We start from the raw sequence: 18,922 nt of genomic DNA, 5'->3' as shown, positions 1-18,922 counted from the left end.
CAAAATATCTTAAATCTAGAAAATGTGAGACTCGTACAGTGGCTGATGTTTTGTTCACATTTGCAGAAACCACATCTCTCTGGAGGCTCTGACTGACCTGGCAAGCTTTCCAAGGTTCTCTAAGGAGTCATACAAGTGCAGTGTTGACACACGGGGAAGTGTGTGTGTCTGTCTTGGAACAAAAAAAACGCATATGTGCTTTGGGTGACTTTCTTGAGGAGACAAGTGCCGACATGTGAGTCAGTCATCACGCAGATTTATTTGTCGTTTGTCCAGGCTTTAACTACTCTCGAGTGCAATTGTTACAAGTCTTGCAAGATGACCTGACTTGAGTAACACTTATGCAATATGGCTCTGTGCTGTACTTGGATGTTTGGCATTGCCTCCTAGCCACTTTCTTGCACTGGATTGTGGGTATGATTTATTTTTTTTGATGGACCTAGCTGCTTCATCTTACAGTCCTGATCGTGATATAACCAACAAGGTGGATTCAGCAAATACAAAGCCTCAAATATTACTCAAAACTTTACAAAAGTACACAAACATTCTTGAAATTAGAGTAGACTGAACAATACATTAGACTGAATAACATTCAAGGTTATATAAAATGGTAATGAACCTCCTATACATGCAAATACACGATAGCAGGGCAGGCTAGTCAATCTTGACCACTAAACCATTTCTCCAAATGGTCGACTAAAATATTTCTTCTTAAATATCAACAAATGGGTTAGTTTTCTTAGTGCACACATCTCTGAGGTAAGTACAATCCTTTGCTGGGTGGAACCTTCTGGAGCCACACCAGGCACATCACTAGAGCAAACCTATTCCAGCAGGGCAGTTCCTCTGTGCACAAAACCTGGTGCTTAAAGGCATGGTTTGTCATGATTGATGTAGAAGTGGCCCATACCCTGACCTCAACCCCACTGAAGACCTTCAAGATAAACTGTAGTACTGACTATGCACCAGGCCTTCTCACTTGACATTGCTGCTTGACCTCACTCATAAATCCTCACAACCATGTGCCAAAAATCAAGTGGACAGCCTTCCTGGAAGAGTAGAGACTGTTGAAGCAGCAGAGGTGACCGGTTTGAGGTTAATGCTTATGGTTTTGGAATTAACACATACTTTTGACTGTATTATAGTGTATATTTTGGGGTTTGCCTAATTTTTCCTATGGAAAAACTGGAATTTTTGGAATCTGTAGAAACAGTATGTATTTTAATTATATTTTTCCAGTCATAAGGAATTTCTTAACTTTTCCCATTTTAATCCAATGTAATCTCTTTTTTTTTTCTGGATTTCATTAATCCCTGGCACAATCTAGACACTATTTTATTGATTGGCCAAGTGACTTCTTATTCTTATCTTATTAAATCATCTTTTCCATGATTTATGATCTCATTGAACCATAATTTATTTGATATCATAGCACCCGCAAATAGATTTCATAACAAATGTATTAATAATTGTAGATTGTTTCCTTAATATGCCTTGTACTAAATATATTAATGTTCCTTACCTACAGTACAATGATTTTGGTGTATAAATAAAGGTTGGTATTATTATAACCAATCATAACAGAGTGCTTTTAATACCGATTCAGTGAGTCAGGCGTCATATTAAATATATACTTTAAGCAGGCCAAGATCTTAATTGGGAATTGTCATGTAGATCAGTTATGCCTTACCAAATATTCTGTATTGTTAGTACACACTGCCGCTCACTCTTTAACACCCACACACAATTATTATTTAGGAAGACCTAGCCTCTTCTGTTAACCTCTCCTGCCATATAAAATTAATCTGAGTTGTTTGCATGTGCGTGTGCATGTGTGTGAGTTTCCTAAGTAAAATGATAGCTCCAGTTGTGTAGCATTGACAGGGGGAAAGCTGACAGCACTGGGTATGTTGTGTGTTTGTTCACGTTTAGCTTTCAGTAGCCGATAATAAATTTAGCACTGTAAATAACCTTTTTTTTTTTACAAAGTGATACACTATACAAAGGGATACACTAAATGGACAGAGGTTTCTGGACACATGATCGTCACACGTGCTCTTTGATCCTCTATGCTGTTCTAATAACTTCCACTCTTCTGGGAAGGATTTCCACTAGAGATTTTGGAGCTTGGCTGTGAGAATTTGTGCTCATTCCTCTACAAGGGTATTAGTCAGTTCAGACACTGATGTGGGACAAAAAGGCCTGGCATGCAATCTGGGTTTCAGTTCATCCCAAAGATGCTCAGTGGAGTTGAGTTCAGGACACTCAAGTAATTCTACTCCAACCTTGCTGTAGCATAACAACACATCTTGTACAATTGTGTGCTTCAATCTCTGTGGTGTATATATATATATATATATACGCATGTGTATACGGGAGTAACGGGAGACACGCATATGGGAGTAATGGTCAAGTGTCCACACATTTCTGGCCACATAATGCACAGTTCACATCATGCTTGCCTTAACCTTCAGTACACCACACAAAATGTGTACAGGGATTAGTCTAGGCTTTCAGCCAGCGGTGTGGTGTAATAATCCTGTAGTCTACAGCTATTCAGTTGCCATTAATATTATTAAAAATTAATATTAAGAAGTCTTTCAGTACTGAGTAAATACATCGTTACAAGTTCCATTAAGTAATCAATCAAAAAAGTCTTCTGCCTGCAGTAAGAGGTCTTTATTGAATAAATGGTTTGTGCATTAAAGAATACTGATGCAGAACCCTTGTTTATAGACAACCACACACTTTCTGTGTTCCTTCAGACATGCTTTAAGTACTCAGGAGGCATTTTGAACCATTTCTCTGGAAAGGCTTTCTGTTCATGTAAGTATTGAAAATGTCTTCCCAGAAAGATTGGCTTCAGCATTTCAGTAGGGTTACAAAGGTCACACTGATATAGTGATTTTGAAATACACTCTGTTAAATGATAAATGGCTTCATGGCTGTGATTTGATGCTGTATCTTGATTTCCTTCTGAAACATTAAGGAGGCGTGAGATTGTGTTGAAAAGCTTGACTGACGTACACAACAACCATTAGTGTTTGAAATACCATGAACTGCTTAAAAATTGTAACAAACTTGATAGTAGCGTAGCAAGCTAGCTTACTATGGAGAAGAACAAAGAAATTAACAAGGGTCTTAATAGTCTTTTACTTACTATTATTGATGGAGAATCCCAGACATTGTATAAAGGCAGAACAGAGATCTTGGGAAGAAGCATATTCCATCAGTGAAGAGCCCTACAGAACGTTGTTTAAACACTTCAGAGAATTGCCTCTCACATAAATGTGATTTAATTTTAGACTATTTGGAATTAATACATTTGAACCTTTTCTTCTGCATAGTGTACTGGAAGAGACACACTCCTCAACATGCTGACAAATCATGCTTGTTATCAAGACCTGCCTTTTGGGATTAGGATACATACACAATATAGGCACTATATGTCCAAAATTATGTGGACAGAAGCCCATCACAACCAGATGTAGATCTTACCCAAACAGTTGCCACAAAGTGTGAAGCAAGTGAGGTCCATGAAGACAAGGTTTGTCAAGGTTGGAGTGGAAGACCTCAAATGAGTCCTGCGCTCATCTCCAGCGAGTACCTTTGGGATGAACTGAAACACCGACTGGACACCAGGCCTCCTCACAGAACTTCAGTGGCAGATTTCACTAATGCTCTTTTAGCTGAATGAACACAATTTGCACACAGCCACACTCCAAAATCTAGTGGCAAACCTTCCCATAAGAGTGGAGTTTATTATAACAGCTAAGAGAGACTAAAACTGAAATGGGGTAGATAATAATTGGGTAGATCACTGCGAAAACCACACACGCCATGTTGTATATATGGGTCAAGAAAGCATTTAATTGTACGTAATTGTAATTATGAAGAATTGTACATATATAAACAAAGAAATAATAATAATATTTTTTCAGATTGGAAAATATTTGAACTATAGGAAAGGTGCAAAATTAAACCACCAATTTTGGCTTCAGGGGCATGTTTGTAAGCATTGGTTTTCTTCATGCTGTACTTCTTTGAACACTCTTGTTCTGTGTTTTTGTGTCCTATCCTTGAGGATTGTTCAGTGTGGCTTCATTTTAAAAGGAGTCGCTAGAATGAAACTGATGAATAAGGGCTTTTAGGGTAGATGGCTTCCACAATGTCAACATGCGCTGAGCTAATGTGACAACTGTCTCAGCCTTCACAGTCTGTCGGAACAGGCAGATGAACTAGCTTTTCAATGCCATTAGTAGTGGAGTAAAAACAGTACTACCTAAAACCAGCCATAAGTGTTGCATCTTCAATAGATGTGCTGTGTTATTGTGCTTAATGAACAGTATAAAATAGCATTAATATATACGAGCTGCATGATAGAATGATAGGTGTTGAATGGGATAAAAGAGACATGCTCACAAGGGCAATAAATCCTGTTGTTTATTTGACTATAGATTATACATATTCTAATTGGCCACAATGCTTTTCAGAAAACCGTGGATCTCTCTAGACGTCCTGATTGCGAGGACTACAGTCGACAGTATCTCCTTTGCAATTCCTTTTCTTTTTAACAAACAGTCGGTCGGGGAAAAGGGGCATCACACAACTGAAATTTACAAATGTGTAACTTTTTTTTGGAAAACAAGTCGTCATATTGCAGCATGCACATTCTAACATTGTAAAAAAAGAAATAAATAAATTTACATACGTAAATAAATTAACAGGCACAAAAATGTTTTTGAGGGGCACACGACTGAGGCCTTATGTTTTAACCTCAAAGAGCCTCCGAGTATATACCTTTAGGACTCCAGATGCTGATTCTGGCTCTGTTTTGATCATCCGTCCATACTGGCTTATAGCTTGAATTTTTAGCCCTGGAGCCTGATACCAGATCAGTTTTCACTATTTCATCGCACACTGTTCAAGCTCCCTTTAAGCAGCATCAGAATTTGATCACTGATTTTTTTTTAAACTTTTTTTATGAAAAATGTAAATAAAAACTACAAGTTTAGCAAATTCTACTATTTATAAAATACACTACTTTCAGATAACTTATATTTATACATCATATATATATGCAAAGCATAGACAAAATATGCCTTTTATTTCCTGTTTCTGCTCTTGTATTTCACAAACTGGCATCTTAAATGTACAGCAGATAGAAAAGTTTCCCTGTGCTTTATTTGTGGGTGATTGAATACATATTTTGTGAATCTCCAATCAACTTGGGTACTAAAGCATTATTATGGAAAGTAGAAAGTGTCATTTGTTACATTCTTTGTGCATGTGCTAATGGATGTCTTTGAGGGGGGACAACAGAAACGATATTTTCAAGGGGAAAAAGAATGTTAGAAATGCCATCCTACTTAATAAATCCATACTATAGCTGTTGCGTTTTAGTGAACACTCTATTGTAACCTGTCATGCATACTGTATATGTTTTAGCAATTATTATGAAGGTTATAAACGGAAATGCCAGAGACATCCAACAATTGTTATCCAAAATTTAAAAAAGAAGTATGTTTTGCTTAAACTGTCCTTTCCAGTATGAGTGCTTAGGATTTAATTTTGCAGTTTAGCCAAATACATTTTTCTCTCCCTGTTTTACCGTGCATTTTACTAAATATTACAAAAATAAAAGTTACGCCTCCAAGCATAGTTGGTTCATGTCGCCCTTCTCTCGTCTTCTTGCTGAAGTAACCGGAATAGGCTCTTTGGTTTTGTAAAACCAAACAAGAGCAGTTTGAGAGTGATGCTAAATGCTCAACAGAAGGAGGCCTGAGATCTCCTCGTCTAAACGCCACACCGATCTGGTCTGCCTCCATCACTTACAACCCACCTGCGGTTAGTACATCCAGCAAGATGTAGCGCTTTACGTATACAGTACACACACCATCTTACACCTATACTATCTTGTAGTTTCTCAGCTGTTAGACACACACATTATACAGGCTTATACACCCAGCCTCCTTCTGGGTAATATATGGCTCCTCTCCTGTGCAAAAAAAAAATTTTTTTTCCCACAAGAATTCCAGGTACTCTCTTTTGTCATCATGTGTGTATGTGAAGAATCATGATAATCTTTTCTGCTCTGGTGTAACAGTAGAGATCTGAGAACAGGCCGTCAGCACCTACATTAACTTCATCCCACACATTATTTAATCTAAAGATCTTGTATAGCTGATTCATTCCAGGAAGTGAAAACAATGTATCTTGTGTAACATTTATTCACTGTAATGGGTACCATTTGTAAATATAATGTTATTTAAAAAGTTATACAATGCAAGCAATCCCCATATGTACCTCCTTAGATTACTGAGGAAAACAGGATCATCCGATTTGTTTTCGAGGCTCACAAAATATACATTATCCCAGCAAATAAGCCACACCCTGATGTTGGTGAAGCAATTGTTCGGTCATCCTTGTAAGACAAACAGCAAACATTCCAGATGTCTTGCATTTCACTTATTCATCTGCAGTGATCTCATTTTAGTTATAAGCCCTTTGCATTTCTTTTAAAATATATTCTTATTGTTGTTTTCTTCTAAACAAATTTGCAACTCTTATACATGCAGAGCTGTAGCTGTCTTTATTCTAATAATGTTCCCATTATGGCAGAACATCTAAATACGTTTTTTTTTTTTTTTAAATAATATCTATGTATAAATTGGTTAACAGTGGGAGTCTGTGCCACTTTTGTTTTCCATGCTCTTTTGTTGTTAATGAGGGTTGCTTGTATTATACATTTGAATTGATGAAAGTTATGTCTTGTGCTCAAAATGATCTCAAATGGATTGAAGTCTACAATAAGTTCGGCTAGATGATAGGATTACATTGGATGTAAATGGTTATTGACGTAATCCTCAGACATGAAACAGCTTCACCATGCCTTTTAATGGCGAGTCTTTTGCACCGGTGAAGAGGAATAAAACAGGATTTAAGTTCTACCAGGCACACTTGGGGTCTATTGCTACAAAAACAGCCCTTCAACAAACTTGCTAACCTGACTTGAAAAACAAGTGGATTAATCTCTTCATGTGAGTCTGAGATACAAAACAAACGTTCTGTGGAAAAGAATATGTCATGGAGCCAGCAAGAGATTTCCCTTAGACATAAGGTCAATATAGTATAAATGACATTTTTTTTTCTGGATTCAAATATACATCTAAAGTCAATATTCAGATTTTATCGAAATGTAGCAAATTATTGCTGAACTCATTATGTGCAAAATAAGAATTCCTTTTCAGCCTTAGAAAGAAAAAATGGCCATTACATCTCTAAGTGATGCATTTCCCAACATGCAAAATAAATACTCACAGTTAAAATAAATACACAAAAATGTTTACATGTGCAGTAGTTTTGATACTTTGAATGAAGGCCTGTTCAGTCTTTTGGTAGCTGTGGATGAAGATGGATGTTGTACATAAAAGATCGTTGCTGAGTCATGTTTGATTGTCTTTTACTAGTCCTGATTATAGCATCCTGTAACCAGACCAGGCTATTTGTAAGAGACTGCATTATAGAAATAAATGCAAAATGTGGAGGGAAAAAAAATGAATAAAATAAAATAATAAATAAGCCTAACAACCTATCAAAAACATAGTACTGGCAAATATTCCCACTTGTTTTGCTCCCCCTCTCATCGCTACTGACACAACCTGGACTGGACATAAGTCATTTTCATGCTTGGTTGTATCCAAATGTTTTACTGTTTTCTTTCTTTTTTGTAATATGAGTAATTGATAGCAATAACAAGACTGAATTTCTAATGTCTTGCATCGTCTACGTAGTGTGAAATCTATCGTCAAAAGGAAATCACACCAATTTAAGTAAGACCTTTTAATAAACTCAGATGGTCAGGCATACTTTGTAAATGTTGATAAATTGTATTTCGTTAATCTAATATATGATTTAGTACATCTGTGATATAACTGCAGTTAGCTGCTGCAGAATCTCACTCATGCATATAAACTGAAGCAAAGTTAATGTGAGCTGTCTACACTTTGCCCCTGTATATTCAAACAAAATGTGAAACACAGGAGAATTAAAAACATCAACTTGTCCTACAAAAACCTTGAAATCTTGATGCACAGTCCCAGGTATCAAGAGTTTAGAGTGTTGTTTGAGCTATGTTACAATCTGTAAACAAAAAAAAAACAAAGTAACAAGAAGATTAATGTGTGTGAGTGCATTTTATACTTAATGTTATAGAAATGTTTCACGGTCTTTGTCAGGGTCAGGTTTGCACAGGTCACTGTTCCTGGGCTCAGGTATTAGAGCTTGGAAAAGCTCACTAGTGGCTCTTGTCACACTGTCATAAGACGGCGGTGAGGAGGTCAAGGACAAAGCCTCTGTCTCAGGTCCATAATTCTCCTTCAACATGAAGGCTATGAGTCCTTCCTTCTCTGGTGGGCTGTCATCCTCACTGCTGGCAGCTCCTTCTACATTGATCTGTCGATATATGAACGAGGCTTGCCTCAACTGTCTCCGGAGTAAATGCCTTCTGTAGGCCCTCTGAATAACGATGGATGATACCTCCTCTTGCTTCCGTCGTAAAGTTGTAGTAATGGGCTCGTAGGAGATTTTGGATGGATTTGCCATCATAAACTTCTCTTCCATTTGTTGCTTGAGAGCATCCATTTCATCTGATTCGCCCAGCACACGCTTGGTAAAGGCAAACAGGATGTCCAGGCAGTGAATCTTGTCACCGCTCACCATGGGCAAGTCCATAGAAATCAGCTTAATTTTATTAGGCTTAGCGATACGCAGTGGCTCGGAGAGCGAATCGGCAAAATCCGAAAGCTTAGCGTACTCAATAAACTGCGTGGCCTCGGGATCAAATTTCTCCCAAACCTCATAGAACATCTCAAAATCATCCTCGCTCAGTGGCTCAGTACTCTCTTCTGTGGCCACACTGAAGTTCTCAAGGATAATGGCAATGTACATGTTCACCACAATGAGAAAAGATATGATAATGTAAGTAACAAAGAACGTAATGCCTACTGTGGGGTTCCCACAGTTGCCCCTGACAGTGGTACCTATGTTTGGCACATAGGGGTCACACTCTTCAGGGGAGTTATTCAAAATGGGACTGAGCAGGCTGTCCCAGCCAGCTGAAGTCGTTATCTGGAAAAGGCAAATCATGCTGTTGCCAAATGTCTCAAAGTTGAACATGTCATCAATTCCACCTTGTTTCTTCACATAGGCAAAATTTGCCATTCCAAAGATGGCATAAATGAACATGACTAAGAAGAGCAGGAGTCCAATATTGAACAATGCAGGTAAGGACATCATTAAGGCAAATAATAACGTTCTGATTCCTTTGGCTCCCCGAATGAGTCGAAGTATACGTCCTATTCGGGCCAGACGGATCACTCGGAAAAGTGTCGGCGAAACGAAGTATTTTTCAATTATATCTGCGAGAACGATACCTACACAAAAGAAAGGAAAGACAAAATCAGCAAATTGGTCAAATAAATGTGAAATAAAAACATTTGTTAATGTGCATGAGACATAGCTTTATATGTAGATATACTTCTCCCCTATCTCCACAAAAATGAATCAAACCCAAAGCCATCTTAAATTGTCCAACTTTAACCAAAAACCCTAACCAAGTTTTGTTAACAATACCATTCCTTAAACCATGGCCATATATTTTGAGCTTGATCTGCAATAAAGCCTACTTGAAAAATGGACACAACCATACATTTTCCGTTGCGCTCGCAAAATAACAACTGTAATGCTTCAAACCTCAATCACTTCCAAATCACCTGAACTGACAGACTTGACTGCTGCAATTACCTTCACCTTAATTCAGGGTCCCTTTTTTCAGTGGGTGGTCACTATGTCTCCTTGCTAACCCTTTGTCGGTCTCATTTTCTTTCATCAGGAACATCTACACTCAAAACTGGCCAGACTTGACTCTTAAGCATGGTCTGTCTCTTTCTTGGTAGATATAGTGCTCCATAGTTGCACTGGCGGGAGACCTTGATTAAGTCAAGCCAAGGTTATGTTGGCTTTACAGTTAATCATCTCCATGTGGCTGATGAAGAGCATTTCTTCCTACTGAGGGATTCCTTGATTTTGTAGGGGAATTCTGTTGTTGTAGAGGATATTGCTGTTCATTATGTCCAGTTAATAATGGATGCAAGATTACTATCTTTTTATCCATTAAATTGTTTTTTTTTTTTTTTTCATTTTCTCCTTTAAATTTCCAAACTTGAATACATACCTAGCTTATATAAAAGCTATGATGAAATCAATACCATGGTAACCAGCATTTGGTGAATTTTATGTTTTTAGAATTGTATGTTTAAGGGCTTTGGACTCACAACCTTACGATCAGTAGTACACCTTAACCACTGAGGTGCCATTTTCCCACATATATTTAAATAAACTCTCAGTCAGAGTCCTGCCTTGTCTTACCCACAATGGAGAGAATGACTACCACAAAGTCAAAGATGTTCCAGTTGACAGTGAAGAAATAGCAGCGGAGGGCAATAATCTTAATAATGCACTCGGCAGTGAAGATGATGATGAAGGCCAGGTTGATATTATACAGGATGGACTGCATGTATGGGGACTGCTCGTCTGTCTCCACCATCATGGCCAACATGTTCAGGAGGATGAGCAGCATTATAATGATGTCGAAAGCTTGTTTTGCCACCAAGTCAAAGAAGAATCCTTGGATAGAATTCTGAATGGGAGAACAGTTTGCATTATTGTTACACTTTAATTTGTATACATCATATATACACCTGAACATACACACGCACACACACACACAGACACACACACACACACACACACACACACACACACACACACACACACATATATATATATATGTATATATATGTAGCCCTGACTTCAACCCCACTGAACACCTTTGTGTTACAACTCTAACTCTGTGCCAGGCCTCTTTCTTCAAACTATTGTGTTCTTGTGGATGAAGTTGGGATATTTTGTAAAGTCCAATAAAAAAAGAATATGTGATTCTCTTACACCTTTATTTTCTGACAAAAGTATATACAAAAGATTTTATATTTTAAAGTGTTTTGTAACTCAAGACATTTAGAATCTGCTGCCTGTAACAAGTTTACCACTTTGTTATGTTACCTTTCATTTTAATTACATTTTCATTTTTAATTGTTTGGGAAATGAGGATACTAATTGTTGCAATTTTGCAAGTGGAATTTTTGTCATTCTCGCTTGATCCGAGACATCAACTTCTCAAGAGTCTGCACAACACTCCCTTATCCCTTATCTGATTCTGATCTTCTTGATGCATCATACGTTTTCAGTAGTGGACAGATCTTTACTGTTGGAAGGCCAGATGAGCACACACTCTCTGTGTCTCCAAAGCCACACTGTTGTAGCACGGCAGAATGAGATCTGACACTGTGTTGCTGAAATAACCATCTACTTCCCAGAAAAAGATATCGCCTTGATGTTGGGTGCCAGTGGATACCTTGCCTTGACAGAGGTTGGCTTTTGCACCTTATCGCCACTGATAACAGTCTGGATGGTTCTTTTTGTCTTTGACAAAGAGAACTTGATGTCCATTTCCCAGAAACTGCTAAAATGTTGAATCATTTCCACTCTCTTTCAGTCCCTATGAGATGGTCCAGATGGTCCAAAGAACTCTGGCATTTTGGATTAAAATTGATATATGGCTTTCTCCTTGCATAACAGAGTTTCAGGTTGCATTTCTTGATGCAGAAGTAGACTGTGTTAAGTGACAATGGTTCTCAAAAATACTCCTGAGCCAATGAGGCTATATTTATCACAGTAGCATGACGGTTTGCTACCGCAGTGTCGTCTGAGGGCTCCAAGGTCCCGCACATTCAGCAGTGGTTTCCAGCTTTGGCCTATACGGAGTAAGATTTCCCCAGATTCCCTGAATCTTTTCAGATTCATGTACTGTAGATGGTGAAAACTGAAATTCTAGCATTGAGGAATGTTCACGAGGTTTGGCACAGAGTGGTGAACCACAACCCATTTTTACTTGCAAAGACAGAGCCTTTGGTAGATGATCCTTTTACACCCATCATTATACCCTCAGTTGTTACTAATTCACAAGTGGAATATATTCAAAATATACTACAATATTTTCACTCTTATTTTCATCCTATTTAAAATTTGTATACTATCAAGTTTGTTTTTATTGCAGAAAACGTATCTGGAGATGGGGCTTGTACCAGTATACTCACCATAGGCCTAGGAATAGGCTTCTGAGGTTTTTTTGATCCCAGTTTTTTCATGGCATTATAATATTTTTTCTGTTCTTCAGTCATAAAGATGTCCTGTCCACCTAAGTGCAGAAGAACCTTAATGTTATTATTGATGTATATTGCTGAAAAAGCATTATATTTTACTGTATAAGACTTTTCACTTAAATTCACTTTAATTCACTTAAAAGGTTGTATACATAATAATACATATTGATACTTATCTTGCGTTTCTGTTGGTTGAAGTTGTCGATGATCACACCGATGAACAGATTTAATGTGAAGAATGAACCAAAAATGATGAAAATCACAAAATAAAGGTACATATACAAGTTGATCTCTTTTATTGGCTGCTGCTCCACCTGTCAAATTGGACAATGTCAAATCGTCAAATTCATTGCATGAATCTGTCTCCAAATATATTCCTTAAAAAAAATATTCCTATATTCTAACTATGGATTGAAATACGTTTAGCATTATTTTTTTAAAAAAAGGTATCTGTTCCAAACTTACAGCCCGTGAATCCACTGCTGCATACATGATGTCCATCCAGCCTTTAAAAGTAGCCTTATCAGGGGGAAAAAAACAGGCTTAAACAGGAAGTTCCAGCGCTTCACATTATTCTGATTATATTATAAACCATTACTTATGCAAATGACAAGTTTCATGTTTGCTTCGAGTTAATACGTAGATGTCTTTAGAACATTCCTTTATTTCCATCACGCTTTTTACTGTGTGCAACTAATATTTCTATCTGCCCCCACTTTTCAGTCAGTAATGGACAATTGAATGTTCACTCCTCAACAAATCAGGTGTAAAGTGAAAAGAAAAAGCTCTCAGCTAGTGTGACTGGGGAAGTGATGACCAAATATATGTATTTTTTTTTTTTATTTAAAAGCAAGAATAGGCGAAATATAAGGGGAGTCCTCTTTTAGACCAAATAGCCTTTTTTTGCCTTGGTTATCAGTAATTATAGGGCTTTTGTGAATGGGCTAGGACTGACTATTTCTAGATGCAAATGGAAGGTTTGTATTGAGTCAAGTCAGAAGAAGGTGATGGAAAGGAGCTAAGTGACTTGTTGCTAGGCTACCGCACCAACTAAGTTAAAATGAAGAACGAAGTGCATGCACTCTTGCTGAGAACAAAATTCTGTATAATGGCCCCAGTGATAGCTAAAAATAAAATTCCGCTGACTTGTTGATTGATTCGTACTCATGGACAAGCAGAGGTGGGCAGCGACAGAAATGAAGTGCAAGACAGAAAGAAAAGATTTTTTTGAAAAGTTTCACACTGAGCACTGTGTGTGTGTGGTGTGTGTATGTGTGTGTATTTGTGTGTGTGTGTGTGTGTGTGTGTGTGTGTGCATTTGGCATGGAAATGTTCCTAAGAGGAAAAAGATCACTCACCACTTGAAGCAGTGCAAGGTAGCCAGCACCCACGTTATCAAAGTTGACTTTTACTTTCGTCCAGTAGTATTGGGTATCGTTCATAGCCAGGCACTCGGTCTTGTTGTTAATGTGTGAGGCATTGTAGACGAAGCCTGAGCGGTTCATGCAGCGGCCAAATTTTCCAGCAAACAGGTTTACGCCCATGATACTGAAGATGAGCCAGAAGATGAGACACACCAGCAGGACATTCATGATGGAGGGGATGGCCCCAATCAATGCGTTCACCACCACCTGGTGCCCATGGACACAATCAACAATTAGATTTTTGACAGGGAATGGACAGCATTTATTCTGTTGTAGACTAGCTGTAAATATGAATTAAATATTTACATAAACACAAAGTTTTTAACAATTCTTAGGAGTCATGATTAAATTAATTATCATATATAACAAAACATCATGGTGATGGGCATCCACAGCACAATGTAACATCTGAGTCATATTTAGCTTTGTGTGTGTGCGTGTGTGTGTGTGTGTGTGTGTGTGTGTGACAGAGAGAGAGTGTGACTTGTGAATGGATCTGTAGGACCATCTTTAACAGTAGTAGAGTAATACTGGCAGTTAGGTAGATATGCATTATAACAGGACTAACATCAGGAGACAGGATGAACATACTGTATATATACACACACACAAACATTGACAGCTATTCGTGTAGTGCATGTTAGAAAGTAACATAGTCCTTATTCCCAGTTGTTGTTGTTTTTTCTTTTTTGTATGTGCAATAATTTTTCAGATAATAGGAAGTGTCACAAAGAGATCTGCCAAACAGCTGATCTTCTGCGAATGAGACTGCACGTTCTCTCCCCATGTAAACAAGGCCATGTGCCTCAGGCAGCTGCTGTTAACACGCTGTGACGTCTAATCGTGTTTGCCAGACCTACAGCGACATACAGGGAGTTCCATGCATCTCTGCTAATTCACAGTGAGATATATAGCTGATGATTCATGTTGGGGAAGTGTTCTGTAAGGAGATTTGTATTTAACATTCTTGGAAGGAGTCTCCAGTGTCACATATAAAGCTGTAACTTTAAGTTCGCTGCCACAGGAGAGTCTTCAGGACAGATGACTTTGCATTCAGTTTCTATTCACAAAAGAAGCTAATTTTTTTTTTAAAGTCTTAAAGGCAGCTTCTAGTTGAAGGAACAGTTGTTTAAAGCTGCTACAGGCCAAAGAGTAAGTGATAGCTATTCAACTTTATATATGGATGTTCCTCCAAATTAATTTAATCTCAGGTATGATGTGGTGTTCTTTAATAAATGTAATAAATGTAAAAACTGACAAATTCCTGCACTATAAGCGAAGTAAAACAATTCAGGATGTGTTGTTAATGGTAAACAGTCAACAGCACCCCACCACCCTTTGATTATTTTAGTATAATAGCAAGCTGTTTTATTTATTTATTTGTTTGTTTGTTTGTTTGTTTGTTTATTTATTTATTTATTTATTTAGCATTTATTACACAATCCAAAACTAAAAAGCTATTTTTCACCATATGCCTGTTGAAAAAAAAAGAAAGATTTAATTTTGGAAAATTACATGAATACTGATGGTTTATTATAATTTATCTTATTCAATATATCTGTTTATTATATAAGTCCAGGCTTCCATAATGGTATTCCTTTAGAATACTGTCAGAAAAAAAAGAACATTTATTTAACGGCATATTAATGGGTTATAAATCTGTTACATTAAACATTGGCTGAATTGAAAGAGCTGAGTGACATTTGCATACAAGACATTTACACTGAGCACATCATTATACAGAAATATACTGATGAATCCATAGTGCAGTAATTCTGAAATGTAATACTGGCAAGATGTTTCATTTCCATCTGGTGAAGTCCGGATAATATATGAAGAACGCAGTGACAAATCTGTCAGACTGTGGATTGAATAGATCAGACATTATTTAAACTTAAAAGCAGAAGGAAAATAACAGACGACGTGGACATATTCAGTAATATTGGCTTTAGTGCTGATTGTGTTAAAGTATGGTCCAAATGAGTTCTTTTATTTTTATAAAGATTATTAGCATTTAGTAAGGTCAGTAGTCTTAGTCTTTACATAACATTAATCAATTTTTGAGTGTGATACACATTCCTCTTTATTTACATTCGCCTTATTTATCATTAATTAAGTGTTAAATTTGAGCTGTTGTATCTGCAGATTTAATTTTATTAATTTTATTGCAGTCTAATACCTTAAATTGGCTCCTTATAATAGCCATACCTTGGTTCTGCTGTTTGTGTGTATGTATCGAGTTGTTTGTATTTACAATTTACCTTTTAATGTTTTTCATTTTTTCTTTAGAAAAATTTACTAAATTTATAAATGCATTGAATATGTGAGAATAGCGTCAAACCACAAAGGACAGCGAAGTGGCAGATGGAAATAAAGAGAGAGAGAAAGAGAGAGAGAGAGAGAAACAGAGAGGCTCTTACCCTCATGCCTTCAAATCTGGATAGAGCTCTTAGTGGCCTGAGAGCCCTGAGGGTCCTAAGTGATTTGATGGCAGCCAAGTCAGAGTAGCCAAGTGTGTTGGCTACAAGGCTTACTAAAGACACCTAAAAGGGGCACAGAGAATGGAGGAGACAGAAAAGATAGAAACGCAGTATTAGCAAGCTGACAAATCCTGCCAGGCATAGGGTCCATGCTCTTCCTGTGGAAGTAAAAGGGAAGTCCTTCCTGCTTCTAAATCATGGTGCCTGGGTAAAAGAAGAGAAGTGTTAAATAGTTTTAACAGCTTTTTTGGCTGTTTCACAAGTTCCATGTATGATCAGTCCTGGAAAAACACAAAAGTTGTAAGTGCTGAATAGATAGGGAGAGAGAGTGTGTGTGTTTGTGTTTGTGTGTCAGCTTGGCAGAAGGCTTCAGAGAACCTGAGGAGGATGAAAATTTTTATTGAGTGACCTAACAATCGATAATCTACTAAAAGCATCACTGTGTGCTTAAATGGCCCGGTTGTGGCACGGACCGGCCAGATAAAATCCTTACCCTCATGCCAGCAAAGCGAGATACGGCCCGTAGCGGCCTCAAAGCCCGAAGCGTCCTTAGAACACGCAAGGTGCCAATTTGTTCATATTTGAAGGCACTCGCCAACAGGCCAATCACTGAAATCTGTGTAAATTGAAGTGTAGTTTGTTTAGTTAATGCCAAGATTATTATTTTATTCCTCAAGATATAGTTGCATAATGTTACATGACATTTCATTAGATAGCTACATAGAAAATGTACTAGCATAATGATCATTGTAGTATGATGCGCTTTCCTGATCTATTATCTACGGACCTTATTTTCATCTTCCAAGATTAAATCAAGCCCTTAAAAGAAAAGCCAGAGTGCCCTGTTTGTTGCCTTGTGCCAAGATATTTTATTAAGATATGGGGATGTTTTAGCCCATTGAGAGCAACTGCTGAAAGTGAAATACTTAGATTACATTCATAATAATTTATGAACAGTACAGGCCGTCTGTTTCGGGATTCAGGGAGTAAAAGCTTGGGTTTTTCTTTTCTCCTTGGAGAATTATAACAAGCACAGGAGAAGCATTTGGTCTCGTGCATAATATTTGTGAAGATATTAAAAGAATGTTAAGGGGTTAATATTGCTATACAAGACCGTCTGCTTATTAGCATTTTTTTTTACGTGTGTGCGCGGTGTGTGTGCTCTAATTGGCTCTTTTATAGCTTTCACAGTTATAGCCTACACAGTACAATGTCCTGTAATATACAGTCCCGTTTTTTCCTTGTGGTATTATGAGGCTTTGGTTTGGGCAATAAGTACATGCATGTAATATGTATATGTAACATGTAAAGTACATGATTACGTACTTTAAATGTGTATTTTAAATATTCTGCTAAAAATTTACATAAAACAGTAATGGTAAATTATATAATAAAAAAGCTCATAAAAATGTCTTTGTAGTTAATCAGTTTCCTCTCACACTGAAAATATCAGAAAAATCTAAGCTTTAATTTACAGTAAGTAGACAATCTATTACAATAAAAATGCTATTCAAATAAAACGTAAATGAAATTTTATAATTCAGTACAATTTAAACAAAACTAGTTACGTCCAATTACATTAACGATCCACAGAAAATATAACACAAGGTATGTTTCCATTTCAATTTTACTTGACTGTTTGAACTAACCTGGCTTCCTGTTTCACTGTGATTTAATTTTATTAGCAAAGTGGAAATTAACCGTAAAGACAGTTTTATGACTTTTTTTTAAACCCAAGGCTACCAATAATTCTTGAGCCAAATTTATGTTTAATACAACATTTTAATTCACACATCAACTAAATTAAGAATGAAATCAAAAATCACTTACATCTACAATTAGAAAGTCAAGCCAGCACCAGTAGTTGGTGAAGTACTTCTTAAAGCCATATGCGAGCCATTTCAGTACCATTTCCAGGATGAAGATGTAGGTGAAAATCTTGTCTGCAAACTCAAGCACAGTCTTGGCCACTTTTCTCTGTTCAATATAAATGTCTTCAAATGCCTGTCCCCGGAAAAGAAAGGACAGAGATGGCGTTAGTGTGTGTGTGTGTGTGTATGTGTGTGTGTGTGTGTGTGTGTGTGTATGTGTGTGTGTGATAGCAGTAAGATAAAGGTAATCCAACATACAGCAGTTTATGTGACAGCATCTGTAAGCTAAATATGCACTGCTGACATTCACTGACCCCACGTTCTAGCTAGAACTGCTGGGCTGTCTAGCGCCTTTGACATTAATGAGCACAGACAGAGAAGTGACAAGGAAAACACTGGCTAGCGTGTCACTGAATCTCCACAGCCTTCCACGTCATTGTGCTGGGCGAGAATTACTATCTATCCACTTCTATGCTCTGACATGGGTCTTTTTCTAAAGGAGGTACTATATAACTCTCAGCACAACTTTATTTTACAGTTCACTTATGTAAGGAATACTGGGCTGGTAATGAAATAATCAACATTTCGAACAGGAGGTACTTTTAACACTCGGATACTGATAAAAAGGAAATCCCTGTGTTTTGAATGTTCATATATTATTCTTATTCTTAAAGCATTCTGTTACATTTAATGTTGTTGTCAAAAAAGCAGGCTCCTATTAGCCTAACAAGGTAAAAAAACAGCTGATTGTTACTAAGAATATGGAAAGCCCAAGGTTTTGCTGTCCTAAAGTATGCCCTGTGGTGAAAACTTGACTGTTACACAACACAGACACCGGAGAATCCTTTCATAAATAATAAATGAAG

At 37.2% G+C, this 18,922-nt stretch overlaps 1 protein-coding gene across 3 annotated transcripts in view; it reads right to left on the bottom strand.

The window, feature by feature from the left end:
- Positions 1–4,511: 4,511 nt before the first annotated feature.
- scn5lab (sodium channel, voltage gated, type V-like, alpha b) overlaps positions 4,512–18,922 on the bottom strand; it is a 118,285-nt gene continuing 103,874 nt past the window's right edge. For all 3 annotated transcript variants that reach the window (XM_060869693.1, XM_060869694.1, XM_060869695.1), the window contains 8 exons: positions 18,016–18,189; positions 16,126–16,248; positions 13,640–13,912; positions 12,747–12,800; positions 12,454–12,595; positions 12,216–12,316; positions 10,429–10,699; positions 4,512–9,434 (listed from right to left, as the gene is read on the bottom strand). In XM_060869693.1, coding sequence (XP_060725676.1) covers positions 8,209–9,434; positions 10,429–10,699; positions 12,216–12,316; positions 12,454–12,595; positions 12,747–12,800; positions 13,640–13,912; positions 16,126–16,248; positions 18,016–18,189 — 2,364 coding nt within the window. In that variant the 3' untranslated portion in view covers positions 4,512–8,208. The remainder of the gene's footprint in view (positions 9,435–10,428; positions 10,700–12,215; positions 12,317–12,453; positions 12,596–12,746; positions 12,801–13,639; positions 13,913–16,125; positions 16,249–18,015; positions 18,190–18,922) is intronic.

The sequence above is a fragment of the Tachysurus vachellii genome, chromosome 5 (genome assembly GCF_030014155.1).
Source record: "Tachysurus vachellii isolate PV-2020 chromosome 5, HZAU_Pvac_v1, whole genome shotgun sequence".
NCBI lineage: Eukaryota > Metazoa > Chordata > Actinopteri > Siluriformes > Bagridae > Tachysurus > Tachysurus vachellii.
Note: the sequence above shows the minus strand (reverse complement) of the source record. Positions and strands in the feature narration are given on the sequence as shown.